At 32.0% G+C, this 19,656-nt stretch overlaps 2 protein-coding genes across 8 annotated transcripts; one reads left to right on the forward strand and one right to left on the reverse strand.

Annotated features, from left to right (window-relative positions):
• Window positions 1-1,536: 1,536 nt before the first annotated feature.
• Window positions 1,537-4,569, reverse strand: LOC18105068 (uncharacterized). Its single transcript, XM_052447017.1, has 4 exons — window positions 4,169-4,569; window positions 3,768-3,905; window positions 2,959-3,079; window positions 1,537-2,640 (listed from the first exon to the last, which is right to left on the reverse strand). The coding sequence occupies exons 1-4, from the start codon at window positions 4,538-4,540 to the stop codon at window positions 2,525-2,527; spliced, it is 747 nt and encodes a 248-aa protein (XP_052302977.1). The 5' UTR covers window positions 4,541-4,569; the 3' UTR covers window positions 1,537-2,524.
• A 2,314-nt stretch (window positions 4,570-6,883) lies between these two features.
• On the forward strand, window positions 6,884-17,269 carry LOC18105069 (uncharacterized). 7 transcript variants are annotated; one of them, XM_024584695.2, is made up of 12 exons: window positions 6,884-7,041; window positions 7,137-7,330; window positions 8,034-8,088; window positions 9,461-9,661; window positions 9,769-9,993; window positions 10,161-10,245; window positions 12,488-12,609; window positions 12,715-12,918; window positions 15,468-15,509; window positions 16,512-16,604; window positions 16,682-16,786; window positions 16,895-17,269. In XM_024584695.2, the coding sequence occupies exons 5-12, from the start codon at window positions 9,787-9,789 to the stop codon at window positions 16,958-16,960; spliced, it is 924 nt and encodes a 307-aa protein (XP_024440463.1). In that variant the 5' UTR covers window positions 6,884-7,041; window positions 7,137-7,330; window positions 8,034-8,088; window positions 9,461-9,661; window positions 9,769-9,786; the 3' UTR covers window positions 16,961-17,269. The 7 variants fall into 7 exon arrangements, with proteins under 7 accessions (XP_024440463.1, XP_024440460.1, XP_052302839.1 ...); XM_024584692.2 differs by having other exon boundaries at window positions 9,513-9,661; XM_052446879.1 differs by having other exon boundaries at window positions 6,951-6,966; window positions 9,513-9,661.
• Window positions 17,270-19,656: the final 2,387 nt, after the last annotated feature.

Genomic DNA, 19,656 nt, shown 5'->3' on the forward strand with positions numbered 1-19,656 from the left:
AATGTTTGCGTTGATGAAAATGAAAATGATATGCAACTTGTATTTGAGCGATTCTATAGAAAAACTCAGGTATGGATTCAATATTTGAGCAATTTATATTAGATGTTAAAAAAAGGAGCAATTCAGCTTAAATTCAAAACTTGAAAACTAATTATTCTGGAAAAAAAAAATAGAGGCGGTGATGTAATAATATGGACTGTCTTGTACAAGTAATTGGTCAAAAAAATTTAAAATTGTTCTTACAAATTCATGTGCTAGTTGATATATAAAAGCGTAGTGTCAACGCATATTGTGAATAATTAATGTGAATCAAAGTAATAAAACCAAATATGCCGCATGACCTGGTATAAAGTCAATCATGAGTTATTCTAAGTTAATTTGGATTAATTTTTAAAATTACTTAAAAAAAATTAAAAAAAAATCCAATTATATTTTAATAAAGTTAATCAAGTTTTTTTAAAACTCAACTCGATTTAAATTTTAAATCGACTAGGTCTTGAATTGACATATTAGATCAAGTTGAGTGTGATATTTTATAAAACTCTCTTTTTATGGATTTTAGTTTCTATTAAGTTTTATGTTGGGCTTTCTTTCTCGTTGCCTTTTTAACCATAAACATTAAAAAAAAATACATTTAAATATGAAATACATTGATCCATTACTTTTAAACATTAAATATAATAAAACATATCATTTTTATCTTCGTCTTTGTGTATTCCATTCCAATATAATAACTAAACGAAAGTAGGTTATTGCCTTTGTACACTTAAATTAGTATATCAAATTGTGCTATAAGTTCAAGCTACGCCCTCAAACAGAATATCTGTCATCAAATTCAATTGCAACATGCTAATTACTAGTCATAAACTAGATTTTGATACAGAAAGAATGATTTTTTTAGTATATATTTTCATTTCGATGTAAATTTGGATTTTGCTCATAAGAATGGTTTCTTATACTTTACTATTTAAGATTCTTAAGGATTTGATATATACAAGTACTGCTCACAGATTATACAATTTTATAATCTGATTGTTTGAACCAATACCCTCATTTCAACACCCTTGCTTGCAAAACGAAAAGGAGAATCTTGCGCTTCTGGATAGTGCATAGATTTGCCACCATAAAGCAGGCCGCAGGCCGTCGTGTAACAATGTTGCATCAGACGTGTATTGTCTTGGCATGGCATCTCCTGGGCTTGCTATAGACTCGATCCAATATCATTTCCTCTGCCCGTTGCTGCTTCATGGATTTAAAATGGTATATTAAAATAATTTTTTTTTAATTTTAAAAAAATTAGTTTTAATATCCGCACATCAAAATAATCTAAAAACACTAAATAAATATTAATTTAAAATTAAAAAAATTCAATTTTATTTAAAAATGCAAACACAAAAACAAACATTACTTTGGGCAAAATATAAATTTCAAGTTGAAGTATATTTTGGGCCGAACTCCTAGCTGTTTAAAACAATCAGATTAAAGTGCAAATATTCTTAACATTTCTTAACCAGCACTTAAATTGACAACAAAATAGAAAAGAAAAGGAATATTATCTAAGAAAATAACCAAGTTCAAAAAAATAAATCGATGATGGTTGAGGTTTATCGGTTTACAGATAGCGGCACCATGGAAGAAAGGAATACACATGATAGCTGATTTTCACCAACATAACAAATCACACTGCACCTCGCAAGCTTGCATCTCTCTCGCTTGCTCGCATGAATATTCAATTCCCTAGATATTTTAGCATAAACCAATTTCAAAAAAGAAGCCACAATTTCTGTTCCTTCTAATTAGTCTGCAGTACCATTCTCTCTTCTGACCCACTGACTGACTGATCTTCTTGAATTTTGTACTCTCTGCTTCCTCTTGCCTGAGTTCCTGGGCTTTCTGGCACGAGGTCTATTTAATGAACCATCGATTTTTGTACTAACTGCTTTCTCTAATAAATTTTTTTTAAAAAAAAAAATTATTTAAAAATATATTAAAATAATAATTTTTTTAATTTTAAAAAATTATTTTTAACATCAGAGCATTAAAATGATCAAAAAACACTAAAAAAATTATTAATTTGAAGCAAAGAAAAAAATTAAAAAATTTCAAATTTTTTCAAAAACACTTTTGAAACACAAAAACAAATAACACCTAAGCAGATGATGTGCTTGTTGTGGAAGATATGCAAAAAAATTTAAAGTATTTATTTTTAAAAATATATTAAAATAATATTTTTTTTATTTTTTAAATTTATTTTTGATATAAATATATCAAAATAATTTAAAAACAGTAAATATAAGTTCTCTAAATCAGAATGAAGGATCATCTCCTTATCTTTGACCTCTGCTCCAGAATTCTGAGATCAACACAGATCGGTAAATACTATGCTGCATTTGAATGAACAAGAATCCACCAAACAAACAACAGGTGATGGAATTGAACAGACAGGGTTCATTAGAAGTTTTTATCATGGAAGCAGCTATTACCAGTTCAAACTGTTGGTAAATACACTTCAGATGTATACCAATCATTTTGATGGCATACCGATTGAGAAGCTTGAGTTCGAGTCAAGCACATGTTCATAACCCTTGGCATGGAAAACCCTTCTGTCAACTGGACAGTTACCCCTTTTTCCTTCCAATACTACATGCACATCTCATAACCCCAGTTTGTTTTAAGAAAAATTAATAGCATGATAGTTAAATAACCAATGTCTTCTTGATTAAAACAATGTTAATAACCAGGCAGCACATGTTCTATTAGCCCAATTATAAGACATACCATTCTGATTTCCCATGTCTCATGTCTCATGTCTCTGACAATGCATTCACTGCCACAGTTTGAAGAAAAAAGATAAGGATTACAGGGAAAATATTTAAAGACCAAAATCAAAACTAAAACCTAGTAAAGTATCATCTAGAAGAAAGAAATCAGAACTCTACCTGTGAAAGAAACGGAATCAAGACATCAACTTCATAAATGCCAAGGCTTCATGTTGTTCATCATCTGGGACTAAAGGGTACAAACACAGAGGACAATCACCATCTCGGTGATTCATAACAGAGAGCTTCTCCACCACTTCCTAAAAATGTAGAATCAACGAATCTTTGCAACTTCTATACATCAGTCAAAGAAAAACTGCAAATATACACAAATTCACTGCTGAAGCTATGTGTATTTTAGATTGGGCAATTTGGAGGCATTCCTGTCAAGGTGCTGGAAATCTAGTAAATAGACATTCACTGTTATTTTTGGTGCAGCGTCCAGGTAAAACACAATACTTGGTAAAATAGCATGCCATGAATGTGTTTTCACCCTGGTTACTGTGCATATAGATTCTGCCAAAAACTATTATTAAATTACAATCCAGGATCTTTCATTACCTTGATGATTCTACACCAACAACCTATTTTAGCACTGCAGGCAATTCAAACTTATGCTCATATCTTGAAAATAACAGGCATTGTGATATCAAATCCTCAACTGAAATGTTAAACAGAAAGAATAAGACGCATCAGAGCATAATCTTAATGCTAATTGGCACAAGCCAAATATCACAGCGCATGCATTTACTTTGCAGAACAGCCAATTACTTAAAGACTACCTACAAATATATGACAAATGGAAAAAAGATCAAATTAAGATGAGGATTTTCTACTGTTTATCAAATATGAGGCAACTAATATGGTTTTCTCAATTCGTTAACACAATATAGAATAACAATATCAATGCAGAAAAAATTCTTGTTATGTGAAAAATGCAGCAATTACCTCGCAAAGTGCTACAAGCATCAAACAAGAGGAAAGTTCACATGCTTTGTGTTGTCCACTAGTTATAAATTGTTTTTGCCTTTCTCCATCAAGACCCTTGGATTCTATGAGATCAATATGTAGAGGTTCGCTTGGATACTACCATGGAATATGGACAAAATATAGTATCGATACAAAGGTATTCAAGATTTCACAAACAATCTACAGCACACATGGAGCATCCAACCGCTGGTAAAAATAAATACTACAAAAACAGTCATAAGAGTGTTAGAAAAAGAAAGGCAAAAGATAGTATAATTCACACTGCTACAGCTGGATGCGAAATCAAGAACCCTTAAGCTGATTTTTAGCTATGAGAATTGATATGCAATAAAACTAGTGCAATTTTCCCTTCCAATTCATAGTGCCAATAGTCCCAATACCTCACTTATATCCTTACACAAAAATATTCTACAAAAATACAATAAACACATTAGAATCATTATTCTAAATAAATGGGTTTGCTCAAAGGAATCAGCACTATCAACTTTTAACAACCAGCTTCCTTGATAAGAATCGTTTTTATTTCCCAGAAAATGTTTTCTCGAATTTTGTTCTTCAAAACCAAAAAATAAGCAGACCCCAAAAGTAAAAGAAGGGGAAAGAGAGTGGTGGACCTGTTGAGAGGAGATATCAACGGTTCTGGGTTTGCTGTGGAGGTGAAGATGAGGAGGGAAAGAATCGAGAATTGCACAATCGTCGCCGTACACGGCCAGCACCGCTTCTAATTCCATTCGGTTTGTTTTTCAATTTCAAAAAGAGTTTAAATTTCTTTTTTATTTTAAATTAATATTTTTTTAATATTTTTAAATTAGTTAATACATAATATCAAAAATAACTTTTTAAAAATAAAAAAAATCATTTTAATATTTTATTAAATAAAATACATTTTAAAAAACAACTAAACTACAATCTCAAACATTTTAAAACTTCTTCTGCCATTCCTTTTTCTTCAACAGCTGCCTATGCAGTTTTTGTCCCTTCAATTTTTAAAATTTTTTTATTCTTAAGGGTAAATTTTAAATTTTTTTATTTTAAATTATTTTTTATTTTAAATTTATTTTAATATGTTAATATTAAAAATAATTTAAAAAATATTATTTTAATTTATTTCTAAATAAAAAATCTTTAAAATACAATTATTATAACATTTTTTTAAAATCTATTTAATCTTCGATAGCGATTGAGAAAATAGTTGTGGGTCATGTTTTATATGCAAATTTAGTTTAATATAAATATTATTGAATTTGTTTAACTAACTAATTATTATATTTATAAGAATGATATATTCAATAAAACTTGAATTATCTAAATTTTCTTAATCAATTTAGTTAACTGATTTTTAAGAATTTCTAAGAACACGAAAATTTGGGTAATTACCTGAATTTCTTTAGGAACTCATTTTAATAATAATAATAATAACAACAACAACAATAAAACACTAAAGAATGTGGTTTAATTATTTAGACACAGTCATAAAATATTATTAATTGAAATAGTATTTTATGTTTTTTTTTAATTTTACCATTCAATAATTTAATATTTTTTATTTTTTTATTTTTATTATTTAATATTATGTTATTTTGAAAATTATGCTTCATAATTTTTTACTTATTTATTTTGTTGGATTATATATATATATATTAATCACATGGTTTCCTTTATTTCAACATTTGATATTATATATTTATTAGAGTGATACTTTTTTTTCGATTTGTTTTCTATGAATTTATCTTAGTATCATAAATCAAGTCACAAGTTTAACAAATTGATTCATATTAACTCAAGTTGTATTTTTGGGCTATATTTTCTAATTGATTTTTTTTATTTTACCATTTAACAGTACATTGGTTGGAAATTAAACTTTGTGATTTTTTTTGTACTTTCTATAGGGTTATCTTAATCTCATAATAGAGTTGTAAGTTTAGCAGGTTAATCTATATTAATTCTGATCCAATTGTTGAATTTTTTTTTCTTTTAGAAAATTCAACTTTGTAATTTTTTTATTTGTTTTTTATGGAGTTATCTTGGTTTAATAATCTAGGTAGCAGTTTGGTCAATTGACACATGTTGAATCGGTTTCTTTTTTCAGGTTCATTTTTAATTGAATATTTTTATTCAATCTCACCCTCCAACAACTAAATTTGTTTTTTTTTTATATAGTTTTTTTTTTATCACAATGTATCATTATCTTAATATTTTAAAAAAATCGATATTTAAAAATGATATCTCTTAATATACAACATATTTTATATTCATGATTATTTAAAAAAAAAAAAAACATGCTAGCAATGCTTGAATGTTTTTTAACATTAAAAAATTTGATCCAATACACAGCTAGTGATATGAAATAATAGGAATATAAAAATGTAAGGGAGAGTTCTTATCCAATGCTAATACTGTAGAGATTCCAATGCAAACGAGAACAACAACGAATGTTGAGGAATATTGCCAGTGTCAAGTAGCATTTGAGCACAAACATATCTACAACTTAAAAATAAAGAAAATTTAAGCATGCATCTGTATTTGGTTCTATGTTCATGTATGCTGTTCAACTTGATTCAAATACATTCAACGTAACAATATAATATGATTCATGTTTCCTTCCCCAGCTTGTTACCTTGTTCCTCTTCTTGTGCAGGTACTCAAATGCAGATATTTAGCTCATTGAGAGCAGATACATATTATATTATCTTGATCCATGAATGTATGACTGGGATGTATAGTTGATCCAGCACCTGATGTTAAGTATTTGGGAGAGGTAGGGATTTGAGAAGTAAGAACATGAATTTTTCTCAAGCAAGATGGTTACCAAGTTCTAAAGTGAATCTTTTCTTGCATTTAATTATGTGAACAGAGCTTTGATTTTTTGAGTCTCGATAAATGATGTTTTGCACTTGGAAATCACGGTTTCAAATTCTCTTATTGAATTATTTAAGCTATACGGATCAATAAAATAAAAAACTATATGGATGGTGGGCCTTCAAATGGTGGACTCGTAGTCATTCTTTATTAAAGTCTTTCGTCAACGTTTTTTTTTTTTATTATTTTGTCTGTGACTGTGATATCTCCTTGCAGCCACTTATAATCTACCCCGGTACTGGTACTAGTTTTTTGTGTGGACGATCTGTTCACTTTTATCACTAACTCAAATATTCAGGTTGCTTTCTTCTTCTTCTTTTTTGATGAAAAAAAAATCCAGGTTTCTGCTGGTGCCATTCTTGAGAATATGCAAGTAATATACAGCTCAACCTCTACAAATTTTATTTCTCTCCAATTCTCTTGTTTCTAACTTTGATTTGTCCTTCCCTTGATTGAAAATGCACACAGGTTAAGGCAAGAAAAAAGAGAGCAGCAGCAGAGATGCTGGAGTTTAACTATAGCAGTTTAAAATGCATAATCCAGGCGTGATTCAAAACTTGCAACTTGAAGATTTCAGCGGTGGAGTTGCATACATGATTGATGGATGACAAGCAGCAAGAAAAGAGATGAGGTCCGGACAACACTGGAGCATGATAATTAAGGTACGTACAAGTCTATATTGAAAACTTGGCTCATAAAGAACTACTTTTATCTGATGTTTAGCCGTTTCGTTCTTGCAAAATCAAATAAAAAAGAGAGGAGAAAAAACAAAGGTTTCCTCTAACTATGTCCCTTCTCTTTCGTTAACTAGTCTGAGATTTCTGTACTGAACTGCTCAGCATTAACCCTCAAGGTTTTCATGTGGCCAGAATTGAACAATAAAATTTCATTTCGAGACCAAACCCTCATACGGGCCTTTTTATTTGGGCTTTGGCCCGTTATTTACCCGAAGAAAAGTCCATGAATGTTTTTTTTCATGGCTTCAATCATTGAAACCTTAGGTTAGTCGACATCTAACAAAGTCTCCGAGATGTCTCTTGGTCCTCGGGGTGTCGATCTCGAACAATGTCTCCAAGATGTCTCCTCTTGGCCCGTTATTTACCCAAAGAAAAGTCCATGAATGTTTTTTTTCATGGCTTCAATCATTGAAACCTTAGGTTAGTTGACATCGAACAAAGTCTCCGAGATGTCTCTTGGTCCTCGGGGTGTCGATCTCGAACAATGTCTCCAAGATGTCTCCTCGCAGCTTTCATCTTTATATCGACACTTTTAGTCTCCGTATGAAATTCACATCTTCCCTACTTTCTCTGAATATTGGCTAGCCTTTCTTTCTTACGTCGTCCTTTGCTTAATTTTCCATTCTAGCAAGCTATGGAAGCCAACACGATCGAGCTGGATCCATCTGGCCAAGAACTCGAAGGTACGTGTGTTTATATCTTTAGATCAATATTTATCTGCAGCCTGCAGGTTTGATTTTGAGCTTAAAAGAAAGGCGTAGCTGTAATAAATTATATATGATCATCATTTCTTATTTTTAACATCAAACCCATCTAGACGACGCACTCTCTTGTTCCTCTTCTTTGAATCCGACTCTATAACCCATTCCCCACAGCTGATTTTAACTGCATTCTTGATTGTAAATACTTCAGCTTCATTTGACTCTTTTGCACCAATTGTTCATGAGAAAACACACTTAAAAACGCCACCAATTCCCTTTGTTTTCGGCTTTCCTAACCAAAGAGGAACCATCGACATTCCATGTTCCAGGACTAGAGAGTATATCAAGGACTTTACCTTTTTCTTTTAATCATTTGATCAACCTATATCTTATTATCTCCAGATCAGTTGCAGTGGGATTAAAGTAAGATAGATAGGTTTCATGATTGCTTTTTAAGATGTCAGAACATTTAAAATTTAAGATGAGAGAAGATTGAAATGAATTTTTTTGTTTATAATATAGTTTTTTTTTTTAATCTTATTTCTAAACGCACAATTGCGTGAATAAAAATTTTCTAGCTGTGAGCTACAAGCCTTATTTTTATTATTGAAAAGGAAACTCATCAACAAGTTCATTTTTAATAAGCAAAACAACAAAATTTCCTATTGTATATTTATTGACCAATAAGTTCATATTTAATATTTTCTTTCCAAAAACATTTAATTTTTCACGTACTTTCTTCATTGGTACCCTCTAGCATCTTACATTATCAATCTTCAATTCATTCTCTCCTTCGCAGCCATAAATTTATTAAGAGTAATTATTATACTCAAGCACAACTATCCTTACTTTCTGCTGAAAAAATAATTCATATATCATCATCTTTTATTTCTCCATAGCATGTCAATTGTTAGGGTTCTCTTTTTAACTCAATTTTCTTTCATCAGTGAGGCAATAAATTTGTTTCGAAGATTTAGTGTTTTTTTTTTTCCAAAAACAAAAAGTTAAAATTTTTAGTTGACATTTCATGTTTTGATGGTTCATTTAGAAAATGTTTAAAGAATTGAAGTTTTTTGGAATAAAAATTCAAAAATGAACTTATTGATAATTTTCCTTATTGAAGACACGTATTATTAAGGTAGGAGGTGCAGTGTCCTGAGAGATTTCTATACAGTAAGTAGCCAGGAAAAAACGAAAATCATATGCAGAGGGGGAAAATAAAGGAAGGATAAAAAAAACAAACAAATGAAGGATGGTTCCTTGAATTCTTACTATACACATATACAGCACCTGCTTGAAGCTCTCATTGGCATCCTTATTCCTTAACGCAAGTTTTTAAATGTTTTCTTCTTAGTTTAAACGCAGCTCAAGCTAAAACCTTAATTGGAAACTCAAACTGCACGCAGGCCGCAGAACTATCGCAGGGGAGATCTCATCCGTGAATCATCGAACACCCTGCCCATCAGCTCCACCTATAGAAGGAAGAGTTAAAAGCAATGATCAGAAAAGACAAAGCAAGAGCGAAATTGATAAGAGATACAACGAGAACAGGAAGGTATAATGACTAGCTATTACTCCTACCTCTTCCTATTCCTTAATTGGTGCTCTTTCTTTTCTTTCCTTCGTGACTAGTATCAACTTCCTTTTCTATTTATTGTGCAGCAAAAGGAGGATGAGATTATGAAAGAGCTCGAAAGCCTGGACAAAATTTCTGGTGAATTAGAGCGTGAAAATGACAAGTTAGAATGGCAAGAAAATCAGTTGGAGGTCACTGTATATGAGGAATATAGAAAAATTGTTAGCCTGTTGGAGGACAATAATGCAGGACAAAATACTGATGTGCAGGGGGCAAGCGCGCATGCCGGTTTTCCAGATGCAAATGCTGATGTGCGTATAAATTTTTTTGATTTATAATTTTTTTAAAAAAATATTTAAAAACAAAATAAAAAAGTAATATATTCATTTTTTTGAAAAAAAAATAAAAAAAATTCTACCCACAGCATCGCGGCGGGTCACATAGTGTTAAGCTATGCTTTGTTTTCATTGTTTTGCAGATCAATACTTCTGGAGAAATATCAATGGGTCATGATGGGCTTAATGGGCTTAAACGAGAAATGAACCAAGCCCCGATCACGAGCAGTAAGTTCAGTTCCACCTAGAAAAAAAGTATATCTATTACATTGTTTTGATGGCATGAATTTCTATAATAACAATAAACAAACAACCATTTAATGCCTGTTTTAATACTTTAGAAAACTCTAAAATATATAACTGGAGTCAATACGGCGTTTATTTTGTGGAAATGTAAAATACCTTATATTTTATATGAAATAAATTTCATCATATTTATAAATGATGATTTTAAAATATATGGTAATGAAATAACAGATTAAATTATACATTTGATTAATGCCAGTATATGAAACAAATGCTCTATTAAAAATTTCTATATGTAGTTGAAATTTAACAAGAATAAAGGCCCAAGTGCTTGAATTTGGAACAACTTACGCGACTGATCCTTATTTTTTTAATTTTTTTAAGGAATAGATGATAGTTGTCCACTCTTTAATTCTTTGAAAAAAAAATTATAGGCGACTTATAGCCTTTCCTGCTCAGATTCCAACGACCTCTAGTCACTGAAAAATCAGGCTAGTTTACTTAAGACTAAGAAAAATCTATTTTAACCACATTTTGATAAAAAAAAAAAAATACAAAACCTTAAACACCTTGTAAAACATATTTATAGCCCCTAATAACGCAAGAATTATATCTAAAATCCATAATCAACCTGAAACTATTTTTTTAGGTTTAAATCTATCATTTCTGACAAGTTTAGGGGGGGGGGAATACCTTAGATAAACTCTCTCCATCCAAAAAAACTTATTAACATCCAAATCACCTGTTTTTGTGGTCGGAATCGATGTCAGCCAAGACTTTCTTTCTCTATAATTGGAATTTGATTACTTTTTCTCTCTCCTCTTAAACCAAGGACAGAAAAATAAGAAAAAGGAAGGTTGGGATCAAATTTGAATTTCATAAATTCTTAAGGATTGAAAGTTTATAATTTAAAAAGTTAGAGGACTGAAGTGTGCATTTAGCTCAAAGTTTAGAAAAAAAACATATCTTTTTGCCGTGTTTTTCAATGTAGTCCTCTATTTTTGAATGTTGCCCTTTCTTAAATGTACTTTAATTTGCCATCAATTTAGGTTTATAAAGGTGTAATCAAAAGAAAAAGAAAAGAAGAAGAGGGACTAAAAATAAATAAATCACATTGGCATTCTAGGCATTATATAGTTATTTGTCTATAATGAAGAGTGGCATGAAGAACAATATTTTTTTTTAGTGTATTTTTTTAATTTATAATATTTATAAATTGTACATGTATATTTATAATCCATGGCCTCATAAAAATCTATGAGACCAGTATAAAAATAATTCATAAATTCTATATTTCTATAAGAGAGGAGTACATTCTTTTATATTGAAAGAATTAATGTTCATTTCCTTTTATAAAGTCAAATCTTAGGAAGTAGAGCTAGATTGTGGTGTTTGATATTACGATGATGAATGTTGTTTTTTGAAGTATTTTTTACTTAGAAATGAATTAAAATAAAAAAAATATTTTATAAAATTTATTTTTGATATCAACACATTATAACAATTTAAAATAATAAAAAAATTAATTTAAAAAAAAGATAAAAAAATTAAAAAAAAAACAGAGATAAACTACACAAACAAACAGTACCAACAACAAGAAGTTGATGCCCCAAAGTTCACGTTAGCTCGAATTATATGAATTTTACAAATACATTTTTACAAGTTGTAGACAGTTTTGAGAATAAGAAATTCGGCACCATAAGTAAAAGTTTTGCTATTGATAATAATTTTTTAATTCGAAATAAAATAAAATAAAAACTAAAATAGTTGATAATTAATAATCCTTCATATATATGATCTAGCATATTGATCTATCTATTTCTCACTTAATGTACATTAAAATTAATTTCTCTCTCTTAATTTTATTTCCAATTCCAAGTCTCCTAATTCCTGAAAGCAACTTTAGGTAATTGCATGGGTTGCTTGTGTATTCTCAAAATTAATCTGTTTAAAAAATATGACGATTATCAATCACCACCTAACTCTAATTAAGTCTTCACCTCATCCATAAAGATATGCATGAACGTCTTCATCATTGGCTTCTAAAGGCTCTACCCAGTGCTTCTTACGTACGTACCTTTATGTGTGTGTGTGTTTGTCTTAGCAATCTGATAGGCATCCCCTAATAAGGGTTTTGTTCTTCTAGAGTTCAATTGCTGTTCAAGTAAACATGTTCACTAGAAACTGAATAGAAATGTGTGTGTCTATATATATATATATATATATGCAGGTACTTTCTCTAGAGAGAACGCATCCATGAATCTTCAACTTGCAGGAAGTTCTGGCTTAACTGATATGCGAGAAAAGAAAAGGATAGCTGACAAAAAATGTCGTGAAAAAAAGAAGGTATATATTCTCTTATATATACTCCTTTGTATTATTTCTGTAAATATATATTCTCCTTATATATAATTACTCTATTTTCTTTTCTAAATATATATTTTTGTGCAGCGTAAGATAAATGAAGCCCAGGAAAGGATTAAAGAACATCAAAGAAAAAATCATAAGCTGATGTTACAGAAAGTCAAATCAAAGGCAAAAGCAACTCAGTTGCAAAAACAGCTCGCTCAATATCGCAACATCAGTGCGCTGATGACTTCCAAAAATGCTAGAAGAAATGCTCTGCTGGAACAGCTGGTTTTGAATGATCGTGTGGTAAGGATGCCCTTCTACTTCTATGCTACTCTTTTCTATTTTTATCTTCTAATTTACTAGATAATGTTTTTAAAATCCACATCATTGAATTTAATTTGATATTTAGGAATTGTGTTCAATATTGGATAATTATTTAAATATATGATTGATGCCATTCTGTTTTTATACCAATAGAATATTCCATTGATATTTGAAAAAACTTTTCATCAATAATTACAATATTAATGGAATTGCCAATAAAAACATGTTTATTATGAAAACATGTCGTCAACAAGTTGCTTGTTGAGGATTTAAGTTCCGTTAGTGTTTCTATCAGCAGCTTTCTTTTTCATGTTGCTAGAATTAAAAGTTGAGTCAACTATCATTTCTAACCTGGTTTCATAATAAACACATGGTTCTTAATTTGTGTGCAAATCAATATAATTATTTCTCGACAAATCTTTTTTAAGTAGATGTATCGTAACATCTTTATAGTGGAACTTTATATTCTTACACTTTACACATGAACATTTAGTTTCACCGTCACTAATATTTTTCAAATTAAAAAGTATGAAATTAATAAAAACCCTCAATTTTTTTAAGATAATTTTGTCTATACAACCCTTCAGAAAAATCTTGATACATCTAAGAACAATAATAATTCATTAATTATAAAATCTTTATAGAATATTGATAACAATATTTATTAATAATATAACTGTCAATTCAAAATTAGAATTTTTATCAAAAATAAATTCATAATCCAATAACTAATTATCATTTCTATACAAAACCAATTTTGCATCAAAATATGAACTAAACATTAATAAAACTAACAACAAATAATAAGAACTCAACTAACTATCCATTATTTATTTAATTTAAACTTATTCAATCTAAATTTATACCTTTTAATTATTATCAATTTCCCTAAATTTCCTCAAATTTCTAACTTCACAAAATGTAAGTGGCACCACCATTAAATAACTCATTATTTTTTCAATAATAATACACCTAAGTTATAAAATTAAACTCAATTTCATAAAATGACAAATAAAATGAATTTCTCTTAAATAAATAAAAATCCCAACATACAAATCATATATTAATACAATAAAATTCTCTAGGAAAAATTTGTAAAACACTTAATTAAATATATAAATAAAAATATTATAATTTTTTTAATAAATTAACCTAAAATATAAATGGATTTAAAAAAAAGATATGTTTATTTACTTGGTGTCGTGAAGTTTTACAATAAATTAAACCAAGAGATCAGGGATGCTAACACCATTGATAAATATAGGTCGATGCTAGTGGTTAATTTGGGGTGGCTGAATTTTTTAGGATGGTGGTTGTATTTATGAGAAAATAAGGAGGGGTTATTTTTATTTTTTTTTTAAGATGAAAATAAAAAGGAAGAGTCAAGAGAGTTTTGGGTTTTAATTCATTTAAATTTGCTAATGAAATATCCGTTGAAAAATATTGACGTGTCAAATTTCCAATAGAATATTTGCTGATAGAATTTTTTTTTCCTTTACTATGTTAGAAATTCCAATGGAAATGTTTCGTTGCTACTTTCGTTGGATATTAAGATTGAATATTTTTTGTTGAATTTGCTAATTTTATGGTAGTTTGAGTAATGATTTTTAAAAGAAACTGTAACCACTTCAACGGTTTAGATTATGCAAACATTATTGGTTTACACAAAACCACTCCATAATATGAACACGCTAAAATGAAATTGTTTGTCAAAGCTGAAACTTAATGCACTGTTAACAAACTATTGGGACTAAATGTGGCAGAATGCATATATCCTTTCACATGCAGTTGGAAAAAAAAAATCACATTGTCAAAAATTACTGGCTAGCTAGCTAGCTGGGGACATTCACTGCTATGGATTAATTAGGATGCCTTCATGTTCAATAATATTACTTAAATTTAAACAAAAACAAATTCAGAATGAATGAGCATTATGATTTTAATGTATGTAAATTGAAATCAAAGGAATTTTTAAAGGAAATCCCAAGATTTAAATGTTGAACTATCCGTTTTGGGGATTACATGCATATGAACCAAAACACTTCAAGAGATACAACAAGTTGTCAAGGATTTGCATTTGGCAATTTCTTCTCTAGTTCTCCTCCAAGAGGGTTTAGATTTCTCTTTCTTTATGTCACGCACCTGTATACTCTCCTAGCACTTGAACATATACTCTTGTGAATCAAAACCCTTTATATATGTGTGTGTGTGTGTGTGTGTGTGTGTAAACTATTAATAAATCAATAGAGAAAGAAAAGGGTTTTGCCCTCACAAGAGGTAATACCGAAAAGGCACAAGCCTAAAACAAAAGGAAACAAAATCCTGAATACGATATTGAGATAAATTAAGATGGTTAAAATTAAGTATTAAAAGTTATTGTAACATAGAATGATGTTGTATGTTTTCTCAAAACATCTGGAAATCAATCTTGCAAGGTTGCAACTGTGTTGTATTAACCCTTTCGCTTCTCCCATTATCATAAATCACAACCAACCTAATAATTTCTTTTGCTTGTAAACAATTGGCAGCTGCAAAACTCTGGCCAGGGAAGCACACCTTTCAACACACAGGTGCAGCTCTTCACTATTGTTTCCTCTTTCTATAACATGGCTTGTTGTGCTTAACAGATTTGTTCATAAAGATGAGACAAATTAAGATGGTTAGAAGTATTAATAGTGATTGTCTTTTCCACACTGGTTATAGCATGGAACGTAGGGATCAATTTTTTTTTTTTTTTTGTGCTTTTTCTCATAACATCTGGAAATCAATCACCCAATATTGCAATTAGGAGTGAGCAAAAAAATCGGAAAACTGATTAAACCGAGAAAACCGGAAAAAAAATAACCGAAAAAACCGAACCGTAAAAAAAACCGATTAAACCGGTTAAAATTTTGAAAAAACCGGCCGGTTCGGTTCGGTTTCAGTTCGGTTTCAGTTTTATAAGCAAAAAACCAAAAAAACCGAACTAAACCCAACCCGAAAAAAACCGGAAAAAAAACAGAGCCAAACCAGAAAAAACCGAGCCAAACCGGAAAAACCGAGCCAAACTGGTTTGAACTGATTTTTGTCCTAAAAAACCAAACCGAACCGAAACCAGTCGGTTTGAACCGGTTTTGGTTTTTTAAAAAAAAAAAAATTTCGATTTGGTTAGTTTTTTTTATAAAAACCAAACCGAATCACCTCTAATTATAACTGAGCTGCATTAACCCTTTTTTAGTTCTCCCATTAATAATTGATTGATTCACTCATTAACCCTTTTACTTCTCTCATTACTTCTCCCATCAACCTAATAATTGTTGGAGCACTATCACTCAATAACAGAGGAAGGATTTAATTAACACTCACAATTGATTCTGCCAACACATTCTGGTGAAATACAAAACACTAATTAATAATACTCTCAAACCTTAATTTCTTTATCAGAATTCATACAATATATTAACACTAACACAAACTTCATAGTATTTCTAACTTTCATGTTTATTTTTCAATTATTTACTTTAATATACTTAATTCTAATAAACGAGTTTAATAACTAACAATAATTTCTTTTGCCAATAAAAAACTTTCAGTTGCAAAACACCGGTCAGGGAAGCACATCTTTCAGCACACAGCTGCCATGCTTTGATATAGGGGATCAGGGAAACACATCTTTCCACGAGGATGTACGACTCTTTACTATTGTTTCCTCTTTTCTCTTTGTCTAGATTAGCTAGTACTCACTGTGTTATTTTGGTTTCAGTTGAACTGGTTCCTGGACGGGTACAATGCCTCAGTCGAACGTCATAAACCGGAGATAGAATTGGTTGAGGTGGCTGCAATGAGGGCAGCGCACGACCCAGAGTTGGTAATGCACCAAACCTCTCTTTCCATTGTTGCTCGAAAGTCGTATAATATCCTAGATATTCTTGTGTTCTTGCGTTCTAATTAATAATTCTAAATTGTACATATATAGGAGAACGAAAGGCAGTCGCTTGTTGATCCGGTCTTTGATGTTGATGACTTGTTAGTCATGTTTTGATAACTGAGACACTCAGGAATATGCGCTGACAAATGCATGGAGACAACAAGCAGCTGGATGATGAGGAGAGGGAAAGCAGGGAGACTGGAAGATTGTTTACTGGCTTTGTTTTTTATCCAGTTGTTCTTGAAGATTTTGGGAGATACTACCATGGCTTCTCTTGTTTGTTTTATTTTCTTTATTTTGATTTTGGAAGTACTCTGATTCTAAGTTATGTGTGGTTAAATTGAAGTTTTTGAAATTAAAATATTCTTTCGTATCATTCATTTAAAGGAATTGCTGATTATATAACACGAAACCTTTCAGCTATTTATTGATTTGCTATCATTAATTTGCTAACTACACACTGTTAGCTATTTGGAGACAAGCAATGTCCCACCTCCACTATGTGCTTAGTGGGAATACCTAATCTCCACTTAGCACAAGTGGAGGCAAACGGTGGGCATAAATCATGGCATGATTTATGCCCTTCACTCCTAGCTTAATATATATGTATGCTCAGTGAAGAGCTGGAGTGTTGGTGTGTGAAGAACACAGAGAAGAGTGAAAACACAGAGAGAAAAACGTGAGAGAGAGAGAGCTTGAGTTGAGTAGAGAAGATTTTCTCCTCCTCCTTTGTTTGTATTGTTTGTAAGCTTCATTAATACAAACCAGTAGCTCCGTGGAGTAGGCAAGTTGCTGAACCACGTAAATTGTGTGTGTTTGAGTTCTGGAAATTACCCAACAACTGGTATCAGAGCTTGTTCTTGACAAAGAGGGTGTTTGATCCAAACTCAAAAATCAAAGTTCTCCAAACGTATTTTTGAACATACCATCGTGTAGAGGACAACCGGACGAATCCACTGTTGCAAACCCGGCGAAGAACCGACGTCCTGCATGCCCGCACGCGCCAACACGCGCCGACGCCCAGACTGCCCACGCGCACCAACGCGCCGTACGCGCGCCACGCTCCATCTTCGCCCGGCTTCTGCAAAACGGGTCGGGCTGACCCGCCACGTCAGCACAGCCGTACGGTCCACGTCCGCGTCACCTGACACGTCACCTGCCACGTCATCTCTGAGTTTTGTTCCGATGTGTCGCAGAAGCTGATATCTGACACGTGGCTACATCATAACCGTTGAGGGGTTTTGATCCAGTACGACGCAGGATCCAATCAATTGACACGTGGTTAAATCAGGACCACTATTGAGTATTGATCCAGTGTGACTCAGGCCATAATCTGCTGACACGTGGCTTCATCATAACCGTTACTGAGTTTTGATACGGTGTGACGCAGGACCTAATCAGCTGACACGTGGCTTCATCAGAACCGCTACTGAGGTTTTGATACGGTGCGACGCAGGCGGTACTCTGGTTGACACGCGGCTGCATCTGCACCGTCCGTTAATTCAAAACTTTGATTGCTAAAATCTGAGTCATCCGAAGTCCGATTGGGGTGATCTCAGTGTCATTTCCAAGGTTGTCGGCTGTTCCGGACACATCTGTAAGGTCAGATTTGGGAAATTCGAATCGGAGAAGTAGTAAAAATGGCAGATGAAATAAAAGCAGCTGGAATTGAAAAATTTGACGGGACAGATTTTGGATACTGGAAAATGCAAATTGAGGATTATCTATATGGGAAGAAACTTCATCTTCCCTTGTTGGGGAGTAAACCAGAAAATATGCAAGAAGAAGATTGGCTACTTCTTGATAGACAAGTTCTGGGCATTGTCCGGTTATCCTTATCAAGAAGAGTTGCTCACAATGTTACGAAAGAAAGATCCACTGCAAGATTGATGGAAGCCTTGTCTGGGATGTATGAGAAGCCATCAGCAAATAATAAAGTGCACCTAATGAAAAAGTTGTTCAACTTGAAGATGGTCGAAAACACTTCTGTGACACAACACCTCAATAACTTTAATACCATCACAAATCAATTATCATCTGTTGAGATTGAGTTTGATGATGAGATTCGTGCACTCATCTTGCTAGCTTCACTTCCAAGCAGTTGGGAAGGCATGAGGACAGCCGTGAGCAATTCAGCTGGAAAATCCAAACTGAAGTATGATGACATTCGAGACTTGATTTTGGCTGAAGAAGTGCGAAGGAAAGACTCGGGTGAAAGTTCAAGCTCAGGATCAGCTCTCAACCTCAACACTCGAGGGAGGAGACATGATAGAGGCTTATCCAGAGGCAGATCAAAATCAAGATATAGAAGTAAAAGCAAGTTTGGACCCAGAAAGCAGGTTGAATGTTGGAATTGTGGCAAACCTGGTCATTTCATGAGGAATTGCACAAAACCGAAAAAACCTGAAGCTGACTCTGCAAACGCTACCACAAATGAGGTGCAAGATGCTTTGATTCTTGCTGTGCATAGTCCTGTTGATGATTGGGTTCTTGATTCTGGTGCTTCATTTCACTGTACACCACACCATGAAATGATGCAAAACTATATTGCTGGAGATCACGGTGTAGTCTATCTGGCCGATGGACAACCATTGGATATTGTGGGTTTAGGAGATGTACAAATCAAGACAATGAATGGATCTATATGGACCTTGCAAAATGTAAGGCATGTTCCTGATCTAAAGAAGAAGCTGATCTCGGTCGGACAACTTGATGATAGTGGTCATTCAATCCTTTTTTCTGGAGGTATGTGGAAGGTATCAAAGGGAGCAATGGTTTTGGCTCGTGGAAAGAAAACCGGCACCCTGTAT

Source organism: Populus trichocarpa, chromosome 14, assembly GCF_000002775.5.
Source record: "Populus trichocarpa isolate Nisqually-1 chromosome 14, P.trichocarpa_v4.1, whole genome shotgun sequence".
In the NCBI taxonomy this organism is placed as follows: Eukaryota; Viridiplantae; Streptophyta; class Magnoliopsida; order Malpighiales; family Salicaceae; genus Populus; species Populus trichocarpa.